Below are 26,036 nucleotides of genomic sequence, written 5' to 3'. Positions count from 1 at the left end.
TTGTTACGATGCTGTTCTTCAGCAGGGACAATTAGACTAGTCAGTGTTGATGGACTGATAGAGAGAAATAGAGGAGGAAAATCTGTGAGAGGTTAGTCAGTCAGTCAGTTAGTTAGTTATAATGGCCAAAGTTGAGACTTTGTGGCAAGACTTGAAAATTGCTGTTTATAGTAACTGCAGAAATTTGAGTGTCTGAATATGTAAAACTGGTGAAAACAGAAAACCTGCAGCTGTAATTGCAGTCTGACCAAATGCTTGAAGACACGTGTGCAGAATGTTTTTAAGATTTTTATCTGTGAAATATTAATGTTTGCGGTTGTAACATGACAAAATGTTCAGTGGGTATGAGTACTAAGGCGCTGCAGTTTGCTTTGCCCAAACTGAATATGAAGGTTTGACCTTCATTAGTTTTTGTTGTGGAATCGTTTTCGAAGTGAAACATATCTCGTTTTGATCTACAACAACATAGCAGTGGAGGTAACATTCACTACATTATCCTTTCACTGATCCGCAGCTCTGTTTTGGTACATCAAAAATTAATATTCACGTCGTGATCACGAGCGAAGCAGAGCGTGTTCATGCTTAGAGTTAAAATCTGAGCCATTTCCCCCCAACATTACCTCTTAAACAGCTATCTGATATTTTTCCCAGGAGCTACAAACTGTTACAAACTGCTGTTAATCCTTGCTGAAATCATGCTGTGTGAGATCTAGTTTGGTGTTTATATCCCACATACAGACTGCATTTATCTGAGCCTGAAAATAGGCTGAAGGCTGAAGACAGTGTGAACAAAGCTGACATGGAAAGAGATGAAAAAAGGATTTGACATCTCCAAAGCCAGGTATTAAGAGAGCTGACAGGCTCAGAGGTGCATGCACAAGCAGGCAGACACACATTAAAGTTTCAGAGTCCCGAGAATGTCCTGTCTCCCCTCTCAGCGCCCTCCCTCCTTCAGTTTCCCTTCCCCGCTTTATCTTTATGCCGAGAACTGGCCGTCCTGAGCTTGCCTGGCTGCACCGTTTCTCTTGTGACCCTCACGTCAGACAGCCTCTGTCCCCTTTCATTTCACTCCGAATGGCCTTTACATGGAGCACAGGGGTTGCAACTGTCCCCTGTGCTGGCCCCGGACCTAAAGGCAGAGAGAGCCTCCAGGCTGGTTCCCCGCCCTCTCACCTTTCACTTTTTAAATTTATTTTATGCAAGCGGGTGGAAAAGCCAGAGTGTTGCCTGAATTGGGTAAAGGGACTCAGAGGGGACCCAGGCTGGTTCAGGATGTTATAATTCTCTGTCCTGACATAACAGGGTTATCCACGACTCAAAGGGGGGCTCCTCTGTCTGGTGTGTGAGCTTGCCTTCCTCCTTTTTCTCAGCTACACTGCTAAACAACAAGCCCACACACTGCAGGCTGCCATCCACTGGCCCCGAGGCTCTGGGAGCCACCGTGAGGGGGTGGCTTACATGCGCGCGCGTGTGTGTGCGTGTTTGTCCCTGAGCTCCTACGTGGGCAAGTGTGTGTCTGTGTTGGTGGAAGCAGGGCCTTGGGAACTGAAAGTGGGAGCCTCCTGACTGCAACAGTGGCTGCTACCTTGGCAACCCAGGAGGAAAAGATGTGTTGAATGAGTGAGTGGGAGAGGGATCTACAGTAGATGCATGTGCGGGGGATGCGGTTCTGTTTATGAATTTAGTTATTTAAATGGGCTCAATACATGCATGCCACATGGATGCTCTTACTGTACTGCTGGTATTGGAGGCCCCACAGTCTTTTGTTCTCTTTGTGTTTAGTCCCTCTTCCCATTTCTCATGAGGTTGAGAGTCTTTGAGGCAAGTGAGATGGGGCTTGACATAAAGTTGGTGACAGGGTACCTTTTTAAATCTTGAAGAGCTTCATGGCATCAGAAATAGCTCTACCTGGAGTTGCTGTAGCTCCTAAGGGGAAATCATGAAATGTAAGCAATGCGACAGATAAAAACTTTTTTTGTCTAATCTAAAATTTTGTAGCAATTCAGCTAGATATTCTGTTACATTGAAACAGTGCTGGTCTTCATTAGATGCTTTTGCATCATTTGCTCATAGCTCTCTTGATCTGTGCACACTGCAGCTCCTCTGTGCCGTTTTCAACTGCGTTTCTTTCTCTGACCTCTGAGTGACAGGAAATTCAGCTGCTGACAGCACATGGGAATCAATGGGAAACTGAAATAGATAGCCCGTAAAGATCCCGTCTCACAAATGGATTTTTTTATTATTTTTTTTATATTTATACATTTTTAAACATCTTTACAGATTCATGCAGGGACTGTGTTGCATTTCTTATTTTTATGAAAGCCCAAAATGAATCATTTAAATACAATTTGAACACAACGGCACTGCAAATTGCCTCTCCCACCTACATGGAACTGCAGCGCCATACAATACCTGTTTTTACTGCAGCGTCTACAGTTCAAATGAACTTTTTTTTTATTAATAGCTGCACAATTGTAGGGAGCGTTATTAGGAACAATAGAGTGCAGCAAGGTACACTGTAAAATAGGTTCTCGCAGCCATGTGTTTCATTTGGTAGCTCCCACTTTAGATCAAAGGGAGTATAGTGTGTTGCCTGATGATAGCATGAGATGGAGATGCTTTCATGTCTGCAGTTCATGGCTCTTAGTCACATAATACAACAAAAGGCAAAAAAAAAATAAAATGACAGCCAATAAGCGCTTGAATCTCTTTTTTTGCATAAGATTGTATGCCATACAGTACACGGCGTCATAAAAATGTTATTTGTATAAAACTTGATTGAATACCCACGTAGCTCTGCGTGTATCTACTTATGCCGGTCGTATAAAGATATAGGATTTTTTTCAAAGTTGCGTTAGTGTTTATTTACTCCCTCCTACCTACTGTATATGAATGTGTGTATACACAGACGGGAACTGGGGGGGAAAAAATGAAATTACATATTGGTGCCAGCAGGCAGGACACCAGCTCAAAGTACACTCATTTTCTCATCTCGCACATTGGGCATCCTGCTGCTCCTCAGGAAACAAATAATGGCTTAGTCATAACTCCTCGCCAACACACCAAAGAGCTTCTCACTAGAAATAGCAGTGATTTTTACCACTGAAAAACATGCCCACCTCCCTTTACAATTTACGTCCAATTGCACAAAAGGTCTGCCAGAGGAGTGGAGCTTAGCCCCCACCTCTTTACTCCTCCAGCCCCTCGTGGTTAGTCTCTCAGTGAAGGCGGACATGTGCCACTCTGTGATAAAGCACTGCAGCTCTGTTGCGGTATCTGAACTGCACACACACTATCATTAACAACCTACAGTACGCTCAGGGATTATATACTTCACATGGTCCGTTTGAGAACCTCTGTACCATTGGTGCATTTATGTATTTACATCTAAAACTTTTCCCCCATAAAAAACAGCTTTTTTTTACTGCCAAGCGAGTTCGTCACCAGTGCTGTAAATGATGCTCATAAAGGGCTAACAAATCAAAAACAAGTCACTATCTCACCTCATTAAAAAGCCATTTTCAAGAGCAAGGTTTCATTCGAGTCCTACCATTCAGCTGATGATTAAAATATATAACTTAATGTATCTATTCAGCTAATTGATTAGCACGAGGATGGTTTTCTTTTAGCTAAAATCCCATTAAAGGCTATATATTAAGGCTTTTCATTAGCTGCTTCACGCTGCCTCAGATGCAGCCATAATTTCTGTAATTATAAAATATCGGTGTGGTTCTTATCTTTTACAATTATACCATTTTCAAAGAATTAAATTTCACCAAACAGACTGGATATGCAAGTTTCCTACAGTGAATTTAGCATGTAGTGGGAGACAGAAGGACTCTGGCTAAAATGACATCATTGATGGACATCGTTTCTCAGTTCATGCATGACGTTGATGCTGAACTGGAGAGCTCTGTCTGTGACAGATTGCTGCATCACAAATGCACAAAGGATCACAGTAGCGTAGATCCTTCCTCCCAGCAGCTGTTACTCTATTAGCATTACAACCAAATCAATGTATTTACATCCCTGCTGTCTTTAGCACAGCACCGTTTCGCTCACTTTTAAATAACATTTCTGCTGTTACTGCACATCTGTTTTTCTGTACTGCACTCGTATACTATATTGTAAACAGTTTTTAGTTTTCAATGTGTGATACACATGCTCGAGTAATTCTTCTCAGTTGCACATCCCATGTTTTTATTTCTAATAACTGCACAATAGTTTTTAAGTGGTATATTCTTGTAGAATGTATTATTATTATGGTTAATTTTGTATTTTTTATGTATATTCTCAACACCTTTTGATCTATTTGTGTGAATCTGCGCATCTTTCTGCCACTGTTGCATCTGAATTTCCATATTTGGGGACAATGAAGGCCATTTCTTCTTCGAAATTGACTCTAGCTGCAGCTTTTGTTCCGTGCTTCTGGTCTACAGTGGTCAGTGTCCATCAAAAATAGTCTACGGAAAAGGCAACAGTGAACCGGCAGCATTGTAATGGCTATCTAAGGAATATTCATGTGCATGGGGAATAAAAGCTGGCCCGCCTGGTCTGATATATAGACATAGACAACCTAGATTAGCTCAAATTGATGAAGAATTTCTGACAGATAGGTGTCAGACTGCATCAGAGTTTGTTGCAATCAGCTTATAATGACAATGTTTCCTGGGCTGAAACAGACTAAACTTTTAAAGGCTGCGCTGACGACTCTGGTCCTCAGAGACCATTGTACTTTCAATTTTAACCATGTCCCTGTTGTCACAGAGCTGGAAAAGGTTTAGTGTCAACAGTGCAATTTGAAATGGTTCCTTGCACCTTCTTTAGTAGATGTGCGAATGTGTGTACATCTGCCACTGTTGTTGTACCATCTCCCACTCATTCATGTGAATGCAGATTGTCTGCCAGTGGACCCCTACTGTGAGCCACGGGCAGGAAGTGTTGGATGTAGGCTGGTCTGAAGCTTTAGGCAGATGTTTCCCTCCGTCTTTACTTTAAGCCAGCCAGCCCAGCTCCCCACCCTGGTCTTTTCAGCTCTACAGGGTGTTAAACTTCCAGGGGAAGGAATAAATCCTCATCTACTATTCCCATTCATAAAACATACAGGCATAAATAAAGCATATATGCCAGTATCATTTACATGTCACTACCGAGTAACATAATGAGGATATTTTTAGACAAAACAGTGACAATCCCAGACTGGGCAGCTCCAGGATATCTGCGCCAGTGCATTGTTGGTGTATTGGAGTGATTTTCGTAAACATCTGTCCACAACTTTGTGATGTTTATAATCAGGAGAAAGAACTTTAGAAAGGGCCAAGAAAGTACAAAGTAATGGACAAAAGACTCAACAGCTCTCATCTGGATTTTTATTACAAACTGAACAGGTAAAGAGAAGGTAGATACCATGAACAAATCAATCCTAAATTCATTTATCCTGTTTGTTAACAAATTCTAAATTCATGCATTAATCCACGACTTTTCAACAGTTATTCTCAAATCGTCCATTTTTATGCGCGTCTTTTCCTTCTTCTCCCTTGCTCCTGTGCGCATGTTTTAATAAAAACCTGAAGCTGAAAGGACGGCTCTCTCAGACTTATTTTTAAACTGCCAAACTCAACACCTGAAGTGAGCCGAGAGTCCAAGAGGAAGAGTGAACGAAGAACGGCTCGATATAAATAGCAGTGGTCTCTCCAGGATGGCAGGTTTTTAATTAACAATAGAGTGTCTGATAATCCACCGTTAATCCAGCAGAGAAGAGGGAGGAGAGGAGGAGAAGAAGAAGAGAAAAATCATCAGCTGTTTGATGTTAGGACTACAAGTCCCTTCTGGCTCTTCCCCTTCTCTCTACTGAGCTGTTCTGCGCTGTGATATCCATAGCCCAAAAGTATTTATTTTGTGAAAGAGCCATGCTCCATGTTTTGTGATTCACTTTGTCTCTGACTAACCGCTGTCTGTTCCCATTAGCAGTGAATATGCACATGCTGCTCTGCTTGAACTGCCTGGGAATCTTGGAGCTTGTGTGTGGCATTAGTGAATGGCGGGGTGTTTGCTGAAAATCGGCAGAGGAAAGCCTCTGATGGCTGGAGGCGTCCGCTTTTAAAAGTCCTAAGCCTGTTGAAAGGCTTGATCCACAGGGGAAACACTGAGAGATGTCAGGCCTGCCTGGCTCTCAGAGGGAGTCCGCCGTTTAAAACACTCTTACTCTGGAGGAGAGGAGGTGTGGGATTTGTTTTTTTTTTGTTTTTTTCTTTTGCAATAACGTTAACAAAATACTTTACATCTTTCATCACACAGCTCAAGTTGTTATTTTAACTCAAAGCGAGCCATTATGTTTTACAAATAGCGCCACCACATACGGAAAACTGAAGCTCATGAGTCCAATACGAAGAGTTTTAAATGTTTCTACCTTCGAGAGTTAGTCACTTAAATTACAAATGTGCCGAAATAATTTTTGCAATGGCAATTCTCTTAGCTCCTTCTTCAGATTATTGGTTCACAGGAAATGAAGAAGCAATAACAGAGGTCTCAGTCAAGATGATGAGGCACCATTTAAATATTGGAAATAATGTATAAAGCACTGAACAGAAGTCTTCCTTCTGGTATTCAAAAATTATGTAGGTTAAAAGCCTTAAAATGTAAAATTATAAAATCTTATAATGTTATGTAGATGTATATATGCATTGCGTAATCATGTTTGTAAAAAAAATGATGTGTATTTATACATGTATATACATGTATGTTTATTTGTGTGAAGATATCTTTTATGATGATAAGCTGCTAAGTTAATGAACAGGGTAGATAAGTAAAGGCTGTGGCTTCAGCCTATTCATGTTTTTTGGTAAATTATGGGTTTGTTTATTGCTACCTTTTTTGTTGTTTCCTGTGTTTAATGTTGACAATTTGCCAACATAAATTGAACTGAACCAACAGTTTTAAACTCAATGTCAGAGAAACAACAAAAAAAAATGTCACAATAAAAAAAATGTCACAATAAAACTTTGCCTTCCATCTTTTTCTTTTTAATTTTAGGGCAGAGTCTTGGCTACGGCTTCGTCAACTACATTGACCCAAAGGATGCAGAGAAAGCCATCAACACATTAAATGGACTCAGACTTCAAACGAAAACAATCAAGGTAATTTAACGCCGTCTTCATTTATATACATCTGGGTCACAAAAAGAAAGGAAGTCAACTTATTTAGCATGCGCTTCACAAAGTTATGGAGGTCATGCTAAATTGCAACGCTTCTTTCTTCTGCCTCAGAGGCCTTTCCGATATGCTGGAATAGAATGTGCTGCCGGGCGAGATTGGATTAATGTGCTTTAGCCAAGAGAAATAAAAAGGCCATCTAAATCAAAGTGACACCTTTTAAATAGCTTGTGACTGTGGTTGATGTGCTAATTACCTTCCTAAATGTCAAACTGTAAAGGTGAAATTATACAGATATCATTGAGTGAAATAGGAGAAACATCCATTTCACTCTAAGCCCGTTTCGTCACCGAGTGTTTTTCAGGATAATTAGCCCGGCGTTTTGCTTGTCAACGAGGTAAAATGGATAGGTCTAAAACAAAACCAGCACAGTCCTGCATTCAAATACATTTTATTGCAAAAAAAAAAAAGAAAAAAAAAAAAAGAAAAGACCTGAATGCACTTCTTCTGCAGCTGCTGTCACAACACGAAGCTGATCTAATTTTCCCATCTCATATCCCCGTGTGAGCGGCACCCGCTGATGTGTTGCAGTTAAGAGGGGCCGTAATCTGTTGCTCTTCTGCAATCCCTGGATTCTCGCTTTCTGTCATCCTATTTAATCTGGTCTAGTCCAGTCTAATGTAATCTAATAGGATGGGATTATCTTGTTTGCACGCGGGAAATCCCACAGAGATTCCCTTCGTTCCCTTGATGGTGTAAACAGCCTGACTTGGCCTTTGTTCAGTGAAGGATTCTGTCAGTAGTTTTACGTCGCTGTTTGTCATTTGCGAGACTCGAAATGAGTCGACATGTTTGCAATGGACGTCAGGTATTCTGTGAAACATAACATGTAAATCTGAGCTGAGATTAAAGGCACTTAACGGAGGTTGTTTCAGGAGCCTTACAGTAATATTAACAAGTGACACAAACTTAATCTGCCTATTACTGCAAGTGTTTTCAAATAGATTTAGTGAAATTTGCTCTGGCCAGACTGGAAAAGTACAAAGAGGTATTGAGTCTGATTGATTAGGACAAATGCGAGAAAAGAGTATGAAAGAAAATTATGCATTTAGACATTCAATCTCTGTTCAATTGCTTGAAAATTAAATTTATTCATCCATCAGTCGACTTGCCCTAACCCTACTGAATGAATGAACAAATTTGTTCATTCATTCATTCCTCATTTTGACCATCTATCAATAGATGGAGACGTGAGTTTATATCCATTCATTCTGTACAAAAGCTTGTGACTGTTGCAAACCTTTCGTCATTCCTTTCTGCATCACTGTGGGGTTTTTTTTTCCTGGTTACACTATAACCACCATAGAAATATATATTTTAACACCTTCATGGTACTTCATGTCATAAAATATTCAGAATGAAATGAAAAACAACAAAGCAAAATCTGAATCTATAAAAATTATTATTTTCTCCATGACAAGCCTGATGTTGGGCTCTGTCTCAGCACAGGCCCTCGGATTCTTATTTTAGTTCAGAAAATGTTTGAAGCCCTTTAAAAGCAGAGGCATGTAATTGCCATCTAGTGGTCAGCACATACAAGAAGTGTGGGGTGGGGGGGGGCGTACAATGCGAAGCAGTCAACATGGAGAAGTAAGTGAAAACGTGTGTTTTCAGTGGATAAAAATGGAAGTTTAAGGCTGTTTGCACGGTGCTACAGTCTGCGTTAACAGATTTTTCTCTTTTACACTCTCGGTGACGCAAGACACTGCCTCAAGTTGTTCCCGAGATAAAGGAGGTTCTTTGTCATGACAGAAGACAACACTACATCTCCATCTGACACTATCACTCTTTCACACTTAATTTCCTTCCTCCCACTACCCTCTTTCCTTGCCGTCTCTTCCCACAACAGACTCAACCCCCTCTTCCCCCCCTAAAGGCAGCAAGGTTAATTAAGAGGCAGCGCAGTAATTCTAAAATTATGTTTGTCATTCTTCATGTCACACCCTTCCCACTCGCTGCCAGTGTGCTCAGTCCAGAGAGTCGCTTTCTCCCGGGCAATGTGCCTTTGACTGGGTTTCACTTATGCAGCTTCCTTCGTCGTGACACCTCCCGTTTTTTTGTCAGCGGTGCTGCTTTCCCGCCGAGGTGTGAGGGGAAGCTGCGCACCGAAGGTGCAAGGAGCTCACAGTGACACGTGTGCACACAATCTGAGACACGTTTATCCAGCGCGCGCCTGTGATTGCTTTGTGATTACTTTAATCTTCACACTTAGTTTTTCAAACTTTTTCCTGCACACAAGCAGCGCACGTACACTCCTGTTTCACACATGCATCGCACGGCACAATGCTGCTCACAGCTTGAGGAGGTGTTGATGGATTAGACATCTGGAGTTGGCTGACAAGGAGAGAAAATGAGGGAGAGCTGTACAGTGAAGAAAAGAGGAAAAACCAAAAAAAAAAAAAAAAGGAGAGTGAAGGGAGTGAGGGGAGGGATAAAAAGAGACACGTTCTGGAAAGGTTTAGTGAGGCAGCACGCAGGAAGGAAGCCGATGGAAAATAACCAGGCAGGGAAAAGGGAGAGAGCTGCAGGGGAGGAAGGAGAAGACAGAGGAGCTGAGCAGATAGGCTGAAGAGGGAAATGTGTGAAAAAAGAAGCGAGACTTGGGGAAAGCCAGCTGTTCCCAATCCTATTCTCTCACAAGCAAGATTTCCATGCTGTTGCTCAAGGATACGGCAGCATATCCAGCATATTTGTCTGATTTTCACCTTATTTGATGACTTGTGTCTCTGCTTGTCAGGGGTAATGAAAGTACTAGAAGGTAAAGCTGCTTCAGTCAGCAGCAGCAGTAACAGGATTTGATGATGCATCGCAACCGGAAAGGAGAAGATATGGTGGAAACTCACCAGAAAAAAAAATCAAATGAATGGAATAATTTGTATGAAGCATTGGTCTAATGACTTTGTTGTCTAATAAACCAGGATATACAACAGCCTAAGAAATCAATGTTTTTCTTTTGCATTCTGAATAATGCCAAAAATAAACAGCAAAGTGAGTCTTTTGTTGTTATCCTGAGATGTCTTTTCAAAGTAGAGCCACCTGTGGTTTTTTTCTTCAGGGCTAAGTTTCCTATACCTTCCCCTGCAAACAACTGACTGAGGCAAGAAGTGTTTCCTCTCTGGGGTTCAAAGCAGCTAAATCTTTTCCTAACAATGATAATCCCCAAGGCAAGGAGGAAAATAAAGTCTCATTTTCCTCCCTGTGGATCTTATGATCCACAGCCGTTTCCAATCACAGAACACACACATTCTCACAAGATCAGTACATTTAAAACTTTGGTTTTAATATGTTGAGCACTCATTAAAATCCTGTATCATAGTCTGTGTTTGTTGTCCTCTCCAGGTGTCGTATGCACGGCCCAGCTCAGCCTCCATCCGTGACGCCAACCTGTATGTGAGCGGCCTGCCCAAGACCATGACCCAGAAGGAGCTGGAGCAGCTTTTCTCCCAGTACGGACGCATCATCACCTCCCGTATCCTTGTCGACCAGGTCACAGGTATCCATGGGGCAGCGCCTCTTTTATCCTAACTATATGACTCCATCACACACACACACGCTCAATTAACCAATCAGTATGAAACTGGGATCCTCTTATTGATCGGACCTTCAAGTCAGTTTTTTATTTTTTTGTGATTTTTCTTTTTTCATGCTGCGATTTCACAGTAAAATTTTTTTTTGAAAAAGCTTTGTTTGATACAGTCAGAAATTATTTTTACTTTATGCATGTAGCATCTTTGGGAAAATAAAGCAAAGCATCTTGCAGCAAAATCAGACATGTTGCAGTTTCACTATTCAATCTGCACAAATTCTGTAGTTAACAAGAATATTCAAATTTTCTGAAGAAGCAAAACCCACTATTGGGTTTGTGATAAATGTTCTTTCCTGTGTCGCACAGATGTTCAGAAGCCATCGAACGCCGATGTGACTGAAAAGAAATTACATAATTTCCACTTTGTGCAATACTTCTACAAAATGAACATTAAAAACAGATACTTACAGAGATAATGCGCCCACAAAGCTTCTTCACATTAGACACATAATGATGCCATCAGAAAAATTTATTGTCCAAAGCAAAATTCCCAGGTTGTTGAAGTTTTTGTTTTATCAGACTTTGAAATGTCTTTTATTTCTATATAGAAACATAATAGCGAAAACCAACAAACTTTTAGAACCGAACAATATTGGTGGCAGACAACAGTCCTGAATACGCTGTACTTGTTTTGTAAAAGTGAAGAGGTTTCTCTAACTAAGATAACATCCCTGCCATATTGTAACCTAAAACTATAGTCAATTATCATATCTGTGGACGCCTTTCGCATCAGAAGTGGGAAGATGTTTTTGTCCAGAGTCATACAGAAGCATCTGTAACTGATGACAAGACCCGATTGTAGGATGGACACAATTTTGCTGTGTATACATAATCTATAAATATCTTTTATTCATCTAATAACAGTAGTCTTTGCATTTGATCAATAAAAGGTTACCCCCTACACTGAAACTGTACTTTTATTTAACACAAATATTTAATCTTTACAAAACTGAGCTCAATACTTTAACTTTGACTTCAGTTAAAAAAAAATAAATAAATTTAAAAAAAGAATACGTGGGTCCTCATCTTGGTGCAAACCTACATTCTGTATCATTCTCTCTTTTTTAACTATAAGCTGACACTTCTTTCTTTATCTCTCATTTTATTCTCTGTTTACTGGTACAGATCCTGCTCTGTATCGCTCAGCTGAAAGATTGTACAAGGTTGCTTATATAACTTCCGGCTTTAAAAATATACTTTTAATAGAAGCAACAATTCTGGATTTTGGTGCAGAAGTACATCTCCGTGCCTGTTGGATTTAAAACTTTCCTGCTAGTTGTCGCTCAAGGATACAAAATGTGACCCATGGGCCATAAAATGCTCAGGTCTGCCCACTGAGCTATTGCCTACTTAGTTTTGGTGTGAGTAAAAAACTAAGTATTTTGTTGTGTGTAATAGAAAGATGGCCCCTAACTTGTTGCACCCAAAGCACTAAAGAATTATAAGTAATTTGTTTTACCCTTTAGAGATGATCAGGGTTATCTAAAAATGCCCAATTATTTTTTTATAACAAATATTGTCACATATTTATAGTATTCTCTCCGTCCATTAACAATTGGACATTTGAACCTGAAGAATCTGGGCTTCTTACATGGATGAATAAGTGAATTTATTTTCTAGTTAGACATGTAAAATGAAATTTTTAAAAAAAGGAATTAAAAACAAAATGTTTTTATTATGTACAAAAATGTGTTAACGGAGCCTACCAAGTTTAATTTGTTCGATACCTAACCACACGTCTTCTATTTAGTAATAATCTTCAGTTGACTTATTTTGCTCTAGCTTAGTCTAGCTTATGTGTTTTCAGTTTTTTCATCGTTTTATATGTTTGCATATGCATACAAACTTCATCGCTCTACTTTCACACACTGCATGTGTCCATGCTTACATGCAGTCATATTTAAATGCTCGTACTTCACTCCCTATAAAATATATACATATACAGACATAGTAAGGACTGGTAGGAGAATGTGATTATGCAAACTTTGGCACTTCATAAAGCCACAGCTTTACTTGGGATACTGAAGCCCTCTGCAGATGGTGTGATGCAGTCTAATTCCTGGCAACAATTAGACCGATTCAGATGGAATTTGCTGGCAAAATTGGGCAAAACAGCTCACTTCCTCATCAGTAAATATCAAATATTTTCATAATTTACTTTCAGTAATGTTGTTTTGAGTAGGAACCTCTTTCAAATGGGTCTTAAAATGGTTTAGAGATTAGCTTGTTAGAAGAGGGTGGTGTCACGTAAAAATGATACCAAAGTTTTAGGAATGTCCTTGAATACGATTAACGCCGAGGTTTTCCCAATAGTTTTCCATGTGACATAGCTGTTGTGCCATCCAGTTTCACTATACCAAGCTAATAAATACATTTCTTCATCTGAATTCTTAAGCATCCCCAATCTTTCACCAACAGAAGGATTTTTTTCCTAATCTATGAGGAAAGCATAGTAAATCCAATTTTTCCCCACCTCTAGTGCTGCTAGTGATTAGCTAGTCAGTCAATGAGTGACCTTAGCCTGCAAATTTAGCCGTGGTGGAAAACACGAGTATCCGTTGAGGACAAACTACAAAACCGGCACCCCCATTTACACGCCGCACTACATCCAAAACACACAAATGAGTCACATCAGCCCATTGTGCTGCGGAGGAACCCCTCCAGCATGTCTCTTAGATCAATTTCAGTGGTTGTATGTCTGCCTACAGGCTCCAACCTGCTCCAGCGTTATGCGCAATGTGTACTGATGAAGCAGAAAAAGGAGCAACATGCTGTAAGCCACACTCATTTGCCTAAGCGGGATAAATCACTGCTGGCAGTGAAGTGTACGCCTGTCCTCTGCACACAGAGCAGGGGGAAGAGAAGAGGAGAAAAAAGAGAGGGAAAAAATTGAGAGAGGGCATCGACGAGCAGAGTTATGGGAGCAACAGGAAATGAGGGGATGGAGGATGGAAACAAAGAGCTGGGGATGATAGAAGTGGAGAAACATTTTGAAATACATTTAGATGACTTGAGGTAAAAACCCCTATTCCTCTATTTTCAACAGATGCTACCATCTTACCACTGCCAAACTATGGCATATTTTTCTGTTAGAAGCACATTTACATCCATTTTTATTTTTTTTTTAAGCTTTGATGGTGCAGGTCACGTTCCATGAATACACCAGCTCAGCTCAGCTCAAGCATTCCTGGTTACACAAAGTCAAGGTTTTTCAAGCATTCATTTCATTTATAGCTCACAAGAGGTTCAATAATTCATTGTGTTCATTCTTGACTGTGTTCGAGTGAAGAGGCTTCACATGTCCGTCTAAAATGCTGCAATATTTAATTCACACAGCGAGTATAATATGAACACTCAGTTCAAAAAGGGAGAGCTCATCAGAAGAAACAACAAAAAAAAAACCTGTTTCACTTGCAGGTTCTTTTCACATGCTGACATTTTACAGTCAGGATGGGTTTTTTTAATATATTTTTTTTATAAGAAACCAAATCCATTAACATTTAAGCATCGATTCCAGTTGGTGTCCACCCACATCTAACATCTGAATACTTCCTCAGTGAATGCAGTCTACCTACTGCAATGCCTTAAGTTTAAGATGTGCATTCATGTGTGGTTTTGCTCAATTTTGTGTGACACCAGGAGGAATGCAAAGAAAATGATTCGAGAGAAGGAAAAAAAAAAAAGCTAAATTATATTCAGGAATATAAAAGTGCTCAGTGATCCAATTTTAAAAGCATGCTAATCTGTCAGGAGGTTATATTTATTGGCATAATTTATCAAATGGAAAATGCATTTAACCTTTAAGACTTTATATTTGTGCAAAGCTTTTAGGAACTTGGCAATGCTAGTGGACTCCTATTAATATTTCTACAGCGTTAAAGAATCATCTTAAATTTTTAAGCATCTACATTTTAAAATATATTTAAAATACTTTTTTTTTCTTGTTTATCAATTGCTTCTTTCTATGTTTTTATTTATTTATTTATTTGCTTTATTTATTAGCTTTATCTTTCTTGTAATCCTGGCTGAGGTGTTCAGTTTTGTTATACTGTGAGAAAACCGCAAAGTCCAGCATTCAATCAAACCTCATTTTTGTTGGCAGGTCTTTGTGATCCGGCATTCAGATTTCCACGAGTTTAGTGTACTTGGGTTAGGGATCCAGAATCAAAACTACCATGTCACTCATGATAAAATAGATAGATAGATATGATGTAGTAATGTGGCTTAACTCATGTTTGATGCTTACCCAAAAATATGTGGCGTCCTTACTCAACTGTAGGTTCAATTACAAATATATTTATATGGGAAGAAAGTGGATCCTGGGTTTTTATTTGCTTGCATGCATGTGTCTACGGCATTGAAACGCAAGACTGGTTTTCAATAATAAGAATGGTTGTAGAAGAAATTTTACAGGTTTTTTTTTGTTTTGTTTTTTTACTCTCGCTCCACCTGTTGAATAGTTTTAGAACAGCAACAGCAACTCAAAATGTTGCGAGCAGCCACCAGATCTTGAGACGTTCCCACTCAACTTGGAAAGAAAGAGACGTAGCCCCTGTAAACTGCTTTGGGACTCCAATTTGGACGGCTGCGCTGAGAAGTGAAGCTTCATAAAGGTTTTACAAACAGGCAGATGAAATATCCTATTCCTCCGTCTGTTCATGTTGCCTCATGCAGTCCAGTCCTGTCCGTCACTGGCGACAACACAATCCCGACGTTAGCATGTGCCGCTGGTCAGAACTGCTGCAGAGCAGGAGATGTTTTCCAGCATACTAATAGCCCCACCTGCAGTCACGGCTGCCCTAACAACCACCCAATCCACCTGCCTCAGAAGTGAAACACACACTCGCCGCACATGCACACACACGCACAAATGAAGATAATGTGAGAGAGGGATGTTCTGCTAGGTGCCCCCAGAGGGCCGCGGATCAGCAGGAGAAATGTTAATGATTAATTAGATGTTAGAGTTGCTGGTGATTAAAAACACGGAGGATCTTTGAGCGGCCCTGAGAGTAGTATGCTGGCATCATTGACTCATCTTTTTCTTCTCTCTGATACTGTGGAGACAGAAGAAACACACCCACCCACACACTCACTGCCATTAAGAGAGAAATGGGCTGCAAATTAATACTCTCCTGCGACTGCCAAAAATGTAAGCACTGAATAAGAAAGAGAAGAATAAAGGAAAACGGAGGAAAAGGCAGTCGATGACAAGCTTTGTCCTCCTCGTCAGTTTGTTTTGGGGCTCGGGTAATTGTGCACAAAATGACCCGATGCCCGCGTCGCCATTCTGACTATTTTATAGAAGTCTCTTGAGAAGACAAAGTAATTAAAACTTTATTCTCTCTGGCATGTTTCTGCATATTTTGTGAATAAGTAAATCTAATTTGGGTTTGGTTTTTCAACACTTCCTATGAAAGACACACAGTTGACTGATATGGGAGACTTCAGAATGGATTGATGCACCAACAGACATAAAACCTAAAGCAATGCTACAGAGCATTGTTGAAGTATGGGGGTGCTCTCCAGTGACCATTGGCAGATGGGCTGATGATCCGCGGCTCCTGCTCTGCTAAATTGGGAACACAGAGTCTGTTCTCTAAATGACCTCCTCATCAACAGGATGCACCCTGCAGTCATTCTTCTGTTCGCAAACACCAGAAGCATCTTAAAGAGCATCACTCTTAGCATCTTTCACAGTCAGAGGCATGCCGAAAACAAAATCCACTAAAACTGCCAAATTGCCCTTGAGACTCAGGGAGCGAGTGCAACATTGACTTGACAAGAGAATCTCTTCATCTTTTCCTTACCCTCCCTCTTTCTCTTCCTCCGAGTATTGATTGCCTCTGAATGGATAAGCATATTTTTTTTCCTCTCTCCTTTATCGGTGCAAATAGTGCCAGATTCCCTCCTCTGTCTGTCTCTCTAACCTTCAGGGAGGCAGTCAGGCAGTGATTTAGTGTTCTTCCAGCTGGTGTAGGCAAGCCTCAATTTGAAACAGACAAAAAATAAGCGGCAGCCTCCGATCAATAGCGGACTGTTCGCAGTTCTTCCTCCCGGACCTGTATGCACGCAGAGGTCAGTGCTTACCTGATCAATGGCTGCAAATATAATCGATTTGCAGACGTGGCTTCTGCAAACGACAGCTCTAATGTGAAACTAAATTGCTGCTCAGTTTGTGTAAGGATTGACTGCGAAAAGGCTGAAACCACATTCTTTTTTGTGAGAGAGGGAAGGTGTTAATGGGAAGGATTCCCATGGAAACAAGTTGTAAGCATTCGTACCAAAATCCAGCTCACCGTGATCATTGCCAGTGCCGCTAATAGGTGTAGTTTGTTTCAAATACTTGTTATAGTCACCTTGGTACTAAATTAGCTTACACCTCCACAAATGAACAGCAGAAAATATGGAGAAAAAAAAGGGAGTATCAATATTTGTAAATCATTTACAAATGATCTGACTGAGATATGAATAAAAAAGCTGCTTTAAAGCAAAATGTTAAATAATCTGTTTAAGAAGTTATTCATTTTATTCTATTTTTTTATTTTTAGATTGGAGTATTGGAGTAGACTGAAGTATTTCGTTTAGGGACAGTTTATCTCTGTTAATATTGGGATAAATGATTATAGGCGTCCACAGGACAAAACATTTTACTGTAATCACTTTAAAGTTTATTAAACACAAAATCTGGGATTAAGCTGTAAAGTCTGAGCACTTATTAAAAGAACACATTCATTGTTTAAGTGCAATTAATTTGTGAATAAATCAAATACGACTTTGTATGCAAAATGCAAATATTATGAAAATCTTAGGATTTATTTACGCACTTTGCCAAATTTGGACATTTTTTTTTTCCAATCCTGCTTTATATATGTAGACTTCTTTCCAGAATCTATCTGTAGTAAATTGTCCTAAAAGTATTGTATCGCAATATGATTAACCAGAATTGAATGTTATTACACCTGAAGCTTGTTCCAAGTGCCGTGAACACGCGAACATTGTCTCCGCGCTCTCTGGTTTACTCTCGCTTCCTTCGGTTTTCAAGCGATCCGCGTCTGGATTTTGTGGTTGTGAGTCAGATATAAAATGATTTCTGAAAGACTATTATCACTCTCATGTAGTAGTTTTTCTCCTCTTTCTCAGTTTGAATAATGACACCACTCTGTCTGGCCAAGTATCCGAGAACAAAGCGGTCAAGGTAAAATGAGTGGAGAGGTCCCTTCCATCTCTGCCTTTTTTTTTCCTTTAATCATTGGAGTGCATGTCATCTCTGCAATAAGCTAACACACACATACAAAAAAAAGAAAACTCATACTGTTATGTGTATCAGTAATTACATATGCACACACCAGACAGATGGTTGGAGCTGTGCTCTGACAGAGGCTAAAGCACAGGGCACCTCCACTCTTCAAAGTCTCTTCGCCTCTCCTCGCGTTGCTTTTTCAAATGCCATCTGTACCCAGGCTCACTAATGTTACTTAAAACAAGGACATTGCAGTTTTTCTGCCTCTAATTAGAAGCCAGCAGGAAGAGGGTCTCTTTTTCACTCTGCCATATTATAAATTGCTCTAGAAAGGTCCGTTTAATTATTTATTATAGTTGGCACGCCGTAGTTTCTTACATAAAAGATAAAAGTCCTTAAACGAAGGAGCAGAATACCCCCTAAAAACAACAATATTTCAGCTGTAGACACACGTATTCATGCTTGTTTCTGTCTTCTTAATTGTGTGGCCCTGATGACAAGGATAGAGTTCACTAGATGGATGAAGGTCTGTGTGTGTGTTTGAAAAGGGAAACAGAAAGTGTGCGTATTTCATTACCCGGCAGCCAGGTTTCTCACCTCTCCTTTTTTTTCCGGTGCTCTCAGAGGAGCAGTCATTTCTCTTTGTCAGTCAGTCACTGTTTGGGGAAATGATAGTGGGTTTTAGAGAAATAGTGGCTTTGTTTGGGAAGGAGCGAGCAAGAATAGCACAGCTTCCTTTCATCATCATCCTTTTTTCTGTCACCTCTTTACATTCTCCTCTGTCACCTTCTCTCTCCTTTTGTCCTTTCCTTCCTTTACTCCCCGTCTCCACTTTTTGCACTCTCTCCCTTTTTTCTTCTCAGTCTTGCCTTTCCCCACCCCGGTACTCACTCCTCGTCTCCCCCCCCCCATCTTCTCTCCTCCCGTTTCCCCTTGCCCTAGTCTGAGGTGGCGTGTTATTAGTAAGGCAGACAATGTGCCTGTCGGTGTGTGTTATAGAGAGATAAGCACAGGTAGAGAGAGTTACGTAAGCTCCTGTTGATTACTGTGGAGGAAAGGGAGGCTAGAAAAAGAGTGAGAAGGGGGGGAGAAAGTGAGTGAGAAAGACAGACTGCTGTACTTTAGTAAGTACATTGTGCTCTAATGTCAGCGGTATGGCTGGCAGGTGCTCGATAAGTAGAGCCAGGCTTCTGGGGCTGCTTGAAAGGACAGTCAGAGGATTTGGCTTTTTAGATTCCTAGTTTGTTTATGCTGTTGTGTTTAACAGGAGGAAAATAAACTAATATAGCATGACAAGGGTATGTAAAAAAAACAAAAACAACTAAACACAGGGCAGGACAAACTGAATATTGTAAGCTGTGTTTGTTTTTGTTTTGTTTTTTAATCCAAAGCAGTTCAGTGATTATAACTTGAGCTTCATTTGGTTTTAGTCAAAGTCCTAAACAAAACAGTCAGATCTAATCCTAGATGCTGCAGTATGTTGCCATTATTACTAGACTTCCATTATTGTCCAAGATTAATTTGACTTGTACATTTTATACAAACATCATTGTGTAATCCAAGTTTGAAGTTAACTAAATAAACTCTTTGAATGCCTTGTTTTCTGCCTCCAGCATTGTATTGGTATATTGTTGCGATATAACCTATTTTACCAAATAAACTATTGAATGACTAAAATGTTAAGGCATCAGATACGACTATAGTGCAAAGTTACTTCTTCTAAGTCATGTTTGACATGTACACCATTTTCATAACAATTGAAAATGGTGTATATGGCAGCTTTGAAAAATATACTGCTCAAAAAAATAAAGGGAACACTTAAACAACACAATATAACTCCAAGTAAATCAAACTTCTGTGAAATCAAACTGTCCACTTAGGAAGTAACACTGATTGACCCGACGAGGGTCCCCGTTGTCAATCAGTGTTGCTTCCTAAGTGGACAGTTTGATTTCACAGAAGTTTGATTTACTTGGAGTTATATTGTGTAGTTTAAGGGTTCCTTTATTTTTTTGAGCAGTGTATATAAATAGCCAGCCTTTAACATGTAAACCCCCATTTCTAGCTGCTTAACTCTGTTTTGAAAATGCACACGGTGTATATTTGTTTTAATGTTATATGAAATCATTCTCTGAATCTACATTTTAAATATTTGCTGTCAAGCCTAAACATGACGGTCCAACACCCTTCTAAATGAGCAAAACTTTACTCACTTATTGTCCATCTTTCCATTTTGGGCATTACAGTAAGTGCATTCATTTCAAGTCTGTAACATAAATATAGTAAAACATGCATACTCTAAATTTAGATGCAGCTAATTAAACTTCACTAGGCAACTGACCTCTTGACCCTTGATATGTTGTGGATGGCAGAAATAAGCAGCAGAATGATGGCTAACTAGGGCATAAATACTAATAGAGGCAGTGTGTACTTTCCTTTGAGTAAAAACATTATTTGTTAATATGAGGATGGGGACAAATTACCCAGCAATAAACCAAAGAGATTAAGGAAAACTGCAAAATTTGTTTTGCCGGACAAATAAACTAAAGTAAATCAGACTGATGGCTCTAAATGCATTATTAGTTTGCAGAGTCCCTCAAACAGCCTCAGATCAGTTCTTCTGAGCATCAATGCTTGCCGTTTGGCATTGCTCCTTTACAGAGCTCCTCAGGTAGTCTTATCATATCAAGCCTTCTTCCTGCTGATCTCTTGGATTAGTCTGTAATTTGCCTGCTCGCTTTAGGCAGCGTTCTCCTCCCCCTCCGCTTCCTGGAATTATAGTTTTCAAAATTTCTATCATTAGGGGAAATGACAACCTCTGAGCCATCAGTTTCCCTGAAAATGGCAAGGTTTGTTGAAAATTTGGCTCAAACTATGCATGTTTGCAATATTTGCAGTTTAAATGGGTTCAGCAGTACAAAGGCAAGTTTCCCTTGGAAATGTTAGGCAAACAACGCAACGCCCTGAACCTTGAGCTGATCTCGACAATTGTTTGTTTTTCTTCGCAACAAACTGATTTTGTTTTAAACCTGAATTTCAGTAGAGACAAATTATTTTCCACCTCCAACATCGAGTTGCAGGAGAGCGACGATGAAACATTACAAGAACAATCGGGATTGGCCTGCTTCAACAAAAATGAATGAAAAAAAGAGAGTTTAAAAGATACGAACTCTAAGGATCTGAATTAACCTGACATGTTATAGTATAATGCAACTGATATGTAACCCTAGTACTAGATAGAAAAGGGGCTCATCGAGATGGTGAGAAGCTTGAAAAAGTACAGAGTTCAACATGTGGGTTTAGAGGTTTATAATGCATAGTCTTCAAATGCCATGCATTCTCCTTTTTATTTATTTATTTATTTATTTTGGATAAAGGAAGGGTTTTGGAGAATAACATAGTTTTCACAATTAAAAATTTGAAAAGTGTGGCAGGCATTCGTTTTCAGCTCCCCTGACTCTAAATAATCGCCCTTTACTGCACTGGCAGGTCCAAGTTCTGAGTCTTACTAACATGTTTTCTTTCCAGATTTAGCTCCTTCTTCCCTTTTCCTCCCAATTTCTACCAGGTTTCTTGTGGCTGCTGACAAAAACCATCACAGCATGCAGCCACCGCATGTGATTCACCATATGGGGTTGCTTCTTTTGTGGATAACCTTCTTCACTTGCTTTGTTTCCAGAAAAGTGAAATTTGTGTAATGGGTGACTAATTTTAGTCTTGTCAACAATTCTTCCTCCTAACCTGTGGATCTGCAGCTCCTCCAGAGTAACCATGGGTTTCTTGGCTGCTTCTTTGATTACTGTTCGCCCGCTTGCAGTTTTTTGTTTCATACTTTTGTCTTTATGGATGATTCAAAAAACGTTTGGGTTAGTTTTTCATAATCTAATGATGCTGTAAAACTTGTTCCTTGGTCTTCATGATGCTGTTTCTTTACTAATGTTCATTAACAAACCTATGTGAACTTCACAGAACAGCTGTATTTATACCGAGACAAAATTACAGACAGATGGATTCCAGTTATTAATCAGGGGTCTTTTGAAGGCATTTGCTTGTACTGGATGTTTTTCAGAGACATCAATATACATGGCTATGCTTTTCAGATTTTATTAGTAGAACAATTTGAAAAACGTGCTTCTTTTTCCTTCCACTTACAACCACGCACAATCTCATGTGTTTCAGATGGCAGTAAGCAACAAGGGAATACACTCAATTTGGATTGCAGTTGGTTATGGAAACTTTGGCTATTTTTGTTTTATCGTTTTCTGACTAAGGAAGGTAGCAGCTCAAAAACAAGGCAGAAAGGCAGTCCATCAAGAAAAACACAAAAGATAGTGAAAACTGCATAAAGGTGTAGAAGATGCATGTTTCTGAGGTTATAGAAAAAGTTTAAACATGTCTAAGTTTCTGACGATTTGAGGAGTTTTGTGGGTACTTTCCATGCAGAGTGCCCAACATGCTTGAATGTCTTAATCAAAAATTACGAGTTCGACCTTTTCTCCTTGTTGTGTAAAAGTATATCACCATGCATCCAAGACCTTTGGATCTTTAAGCCGTACATCGTTCCTAATTAACATTTATCATTATTCATGCTGTAGGATGCCCTTATTACAAAGCTAAGCAAGGAAATGCAAAAGAGACATGATCAGGTATGTGAGTGGACACTCAATGTGGAGCAAAAATCCTGGTTTATTATCCACTTTGACTCCCTCACCTCCTTACTATGCAGTTCGTGTTGCAGGTCAATGGTTCACATGTGGATCTATGTCACATAAGATGGATACATTTGTGTGCTTTTTTTTTGTACAACCTTAAACGCAAGTCCTCTCTTCACATTTCATGCTTAGCAGCATTTTTCTTCAAGTCGCAACATAATTGCGTGCGTTCCTGTGTGTGTTTGTGCCGGGCCTTCATCTGTATGCCAAGCATTTATCTGGAGGGCCTCCAGTGAGAACCAGCTTAGGAGGAGCTCAAGGCCAAACAAGTATGAGGATTAAAGGACGATACAGAGTCCTCTCTTCTTTCTCATCGCAGTGGAGGAAGAATATGAGCAGCGCTCTCTGCTCCTTTAACTAACACTGAGGTGCCCTTGAGCAAGGTTCTTGGAGTGTCCAAGTGTCTTGTAGCAAAATACTTTTGTGAAATTGTGCTGATTCCAATTATAAGGGAGAAACGTGCTGCTGGGGAAGTGTTTAGCGCTTAGGAGAAATCTAATAATCTACAAATGGCCATTACAAGAACAGTAAATGGCTGTCGCCCAAACGGAGCTCTAGAGAGACAGCAATGCCCCTAATTTTACCTCACACTCTGCTCACACTTGCCAAAAACTGTAATAAATAAATGAATCAGTTGGATCAGCAGTGGTAGTTGTTTGCACTGTGCAGATCCCATTAGAATTGTTATTTTCTGCTTGTGACAACCTAATTAAAATGTACAGGTACCGAGTTGGCACAAAGGTAAAAAAATAAATAAAAATGGGAGGGGAGGGGAAATTGTGAAAGCCTGTCAGAGGAGAGGGAACCAGAATCTTTAAATGTGGGAAAGAAACAAAATAATTTGCAGTGGAAAGCTAATGAAATTGTCAAACAGGTGAAATTAAAATACTTTGGCTCAGCTCTGGTAAGATCAGTGACTGAAATGCAAAGCTGGATTTGCTGACTTTAAAAAAAAATCTCAAAGAGTAGTGCTCATTTGAAAGGTGTTTAGAAGAACAAGAAATTATGTTCAAATAAATGAATAAAGCGAATCGACAGAGCTGTTTTATATGCACTAATATAAGCTGGCCACTATTAATTTTTTAAATCACAATAAGAGTTTATCATAAAACCAAAGCACTTAAAGAAAAGCATTAGGACGGCATTTCTAAACATCAGTTTATGAAATTTTGCTAACTTCCATAACTAGGAGCACTTTTACATATTTCAGATTTAACATAAAGTACATTCAATCACTAAATGTTTTTATCCTACTTAAAACATCTATTTTTATTTTAACGGTACACCACTGTGTGTTTTTGTCCAAATAAAATTTGTTTTTGAGTTAAAAGAATGGAGGAATATTAAAAAGATGCATCTGCTCTAAAACAGAACTGTGGCAGAAAACATGTTCTTTATGCAACTAGAGCTGTGGAGATAAACTAAATTGGATGAGAGGAACGAAGCTAGGATGAGACTCAGTTCTTGAAAAAAATCTAGATGCATTGTTTTTTTTTATGTGTACAGGAGTAAAATCTGTTCACTTAAGTTCTGATCAACATTATCTTTGTAAATGAACTGATAAAAGTCTTTTTCTGCTGCCAGTCGTACTGTGGAGCAGCATTATGTTCTCAATGGCACCTCCTACTGTTTAGGAGGAAAACAACAGCATGCATAATAATTGAGAAGTGAAGTGAATCATATCTAGTGGCGTTTTCTGATACGGGTGATATGGGCAACTACTCAGGATGGCATCTTTATGTTGATATTACGCTTACATTACATCGTTACATTACATTGCATCGTGCACCCTGAAAAAGTCGTCAGTCTATCACAGAGCAACACAGAGATAAACAAGACAAACAACTATTAATCTACACACTTAAGGACAGTTAAGGTTGACCAATGTATGCATGAAGAACATGCAAATTCAATACAGACAGACCGTGGCCAGGATTCAGATTGAGAAGCTTCGTTGCCACTAAATGTTGGTAAATAACGCACACTAATCCTTTAATACAAAATCGTTACTTTACCCGAAATAACAGAAAATGTTAGTATATCATGTTTTTAAAAAGTAAATCCAAAACCAGAGGACGAGTTATTACTATGTGCAGCAGTAGAGTGGAAACAGGATAAGACATATTTAATTAATGACTTGCTTTCAAAGAGCGTATTTTTATGATGCAGCTTGGCTGGAAATTAAATAACCTTGTGATGCCTGCGCCCCGCTGAGGAAACGAGAACAAAAGAGAGTGAGATGGTCAAGGTGCTTCTCTGAATAAGAATTCATGGGAGCTAGTGCCATGAGACAAGCCAACAGGAAGTGTATATAAAAAAGAAATAGGGAGCGGGATGGCATGTACAAAAATGTGGAATAACAATAAGGAGAGCTTTTTAAGTGTGAGAAAGAGGCAGTACACAATGAGGCCTCAAACACAACATTGGCTTCTTTCTTACTGCCTTTCTTTTATTCAGCTTCAGTCACACAGGCATGTCTGTGTGCACACAGTATTATGTAAATAGTCTCTTCGGCAGAGTGCTGCTGTCACTGAGCGAGCATCCTCTGGGCCATCCAGGCAGCCTCATTAAAACGAGGCACAGCATCCATTAATAGATACCAGTGTGCATGTACACATATGCACACACACACACACACATCCATACGTAGACAGTCAATAAAACACACAAAGCATTCACAGACACCAATAAAGGACCTCCTGGGAAGCACATCTCTAAATGTTCCTCTTAGGTGGCAGTCAAAAAAAGTGTCGCCAAGGAAACGGCTTAAATGTCACTAAGAGCAATGCTACCAAGTGTGTGTGGTGACCGTGACTGCAGACAGTAGAAGAAAAGAGTGGACAATGCAGCTTTAAACTGAGGAATTAGTCTACAGTGTGGGTTATTCTTATGCTAAATGACTTCTTGAGGGGAGCAGGTCTTTATAAGAGCCAGACTTTTATTTATAGGATATAGAGTTCTTATAAAAGTCACGGTATGGTATTTGTGAAATCTTTTACATTAAAAGTTACCAGTTGCTTCTTACTTCCAAAAATAAATAAATAAATAAATAAATAAATAAATAAATAAATAAATAAATAAATAAATAAATAAATCTGTTTCTGTGACATTCAGGAAGAAATCCATTTATTTCCTAGATATTTGCCTACTTCAAAATACTGAAAACATTTAAACATTTTGTTATTATGAAGTGGAGATGCCAGCTCTTGACACAAGACCAACTTTAAATCATTTTCGTTTTTTAAAAGCACAACACAAACAGAAATAAATAAATTAATAAAGTATAA

General features: G+C 39.4%; 1 protein-coding gene across 9 annotated transcripts in view; it reads left to right on the top strand.

Moving 5' to 3' along the window:
• Positions 1–26,036, top strand: part of elavl4 (ELAV like neuron-specific RNA binding protein 4) — an 88,641-nt gene that overhangs the window by 48,590 nt on the left and 14,015 nt on the right. For all 9 annotated transcript variants that reach the window (XM_008407866.2, XM_008407864.2, XM_008407865.2 and 6 more), the window contains 2 exons: positions 7,033–7,136; positions 10,551–10,704. In XM_008407866.2, the coding sequence (XP_008406088.1) occupies positions 7,033–7,136; positions 10,551–10,704 (258 nt within the window). The remainder of the gene's footprint in view (positions 1–7,032; positions 7,137–10,550; positions 10,705–26,036) is intronic.

The sequence above is a fragment of the Poecilia reticulata genome, linkage group LG4 (genome assembly GCF_000633615.1).
Source record: "Poecilia reticulata strain Guanapo linkage group LG4, Guppy_female_1.0+MT, whole genome shotgun sequence".
NCBI classification, from domain to species: domain Eukaryota; kingdom Metazoa; phylum Chordata; class Actinopteri; order Cyprinodontiformes; family Poeciliidae; genus Poecilia; species Poecilia reticulata.
The sequence above is the reverse complement of the archived record's forward strand: the minus strand, read 5'-3'. Positions and strand labels throughout refer to the sequence as shown.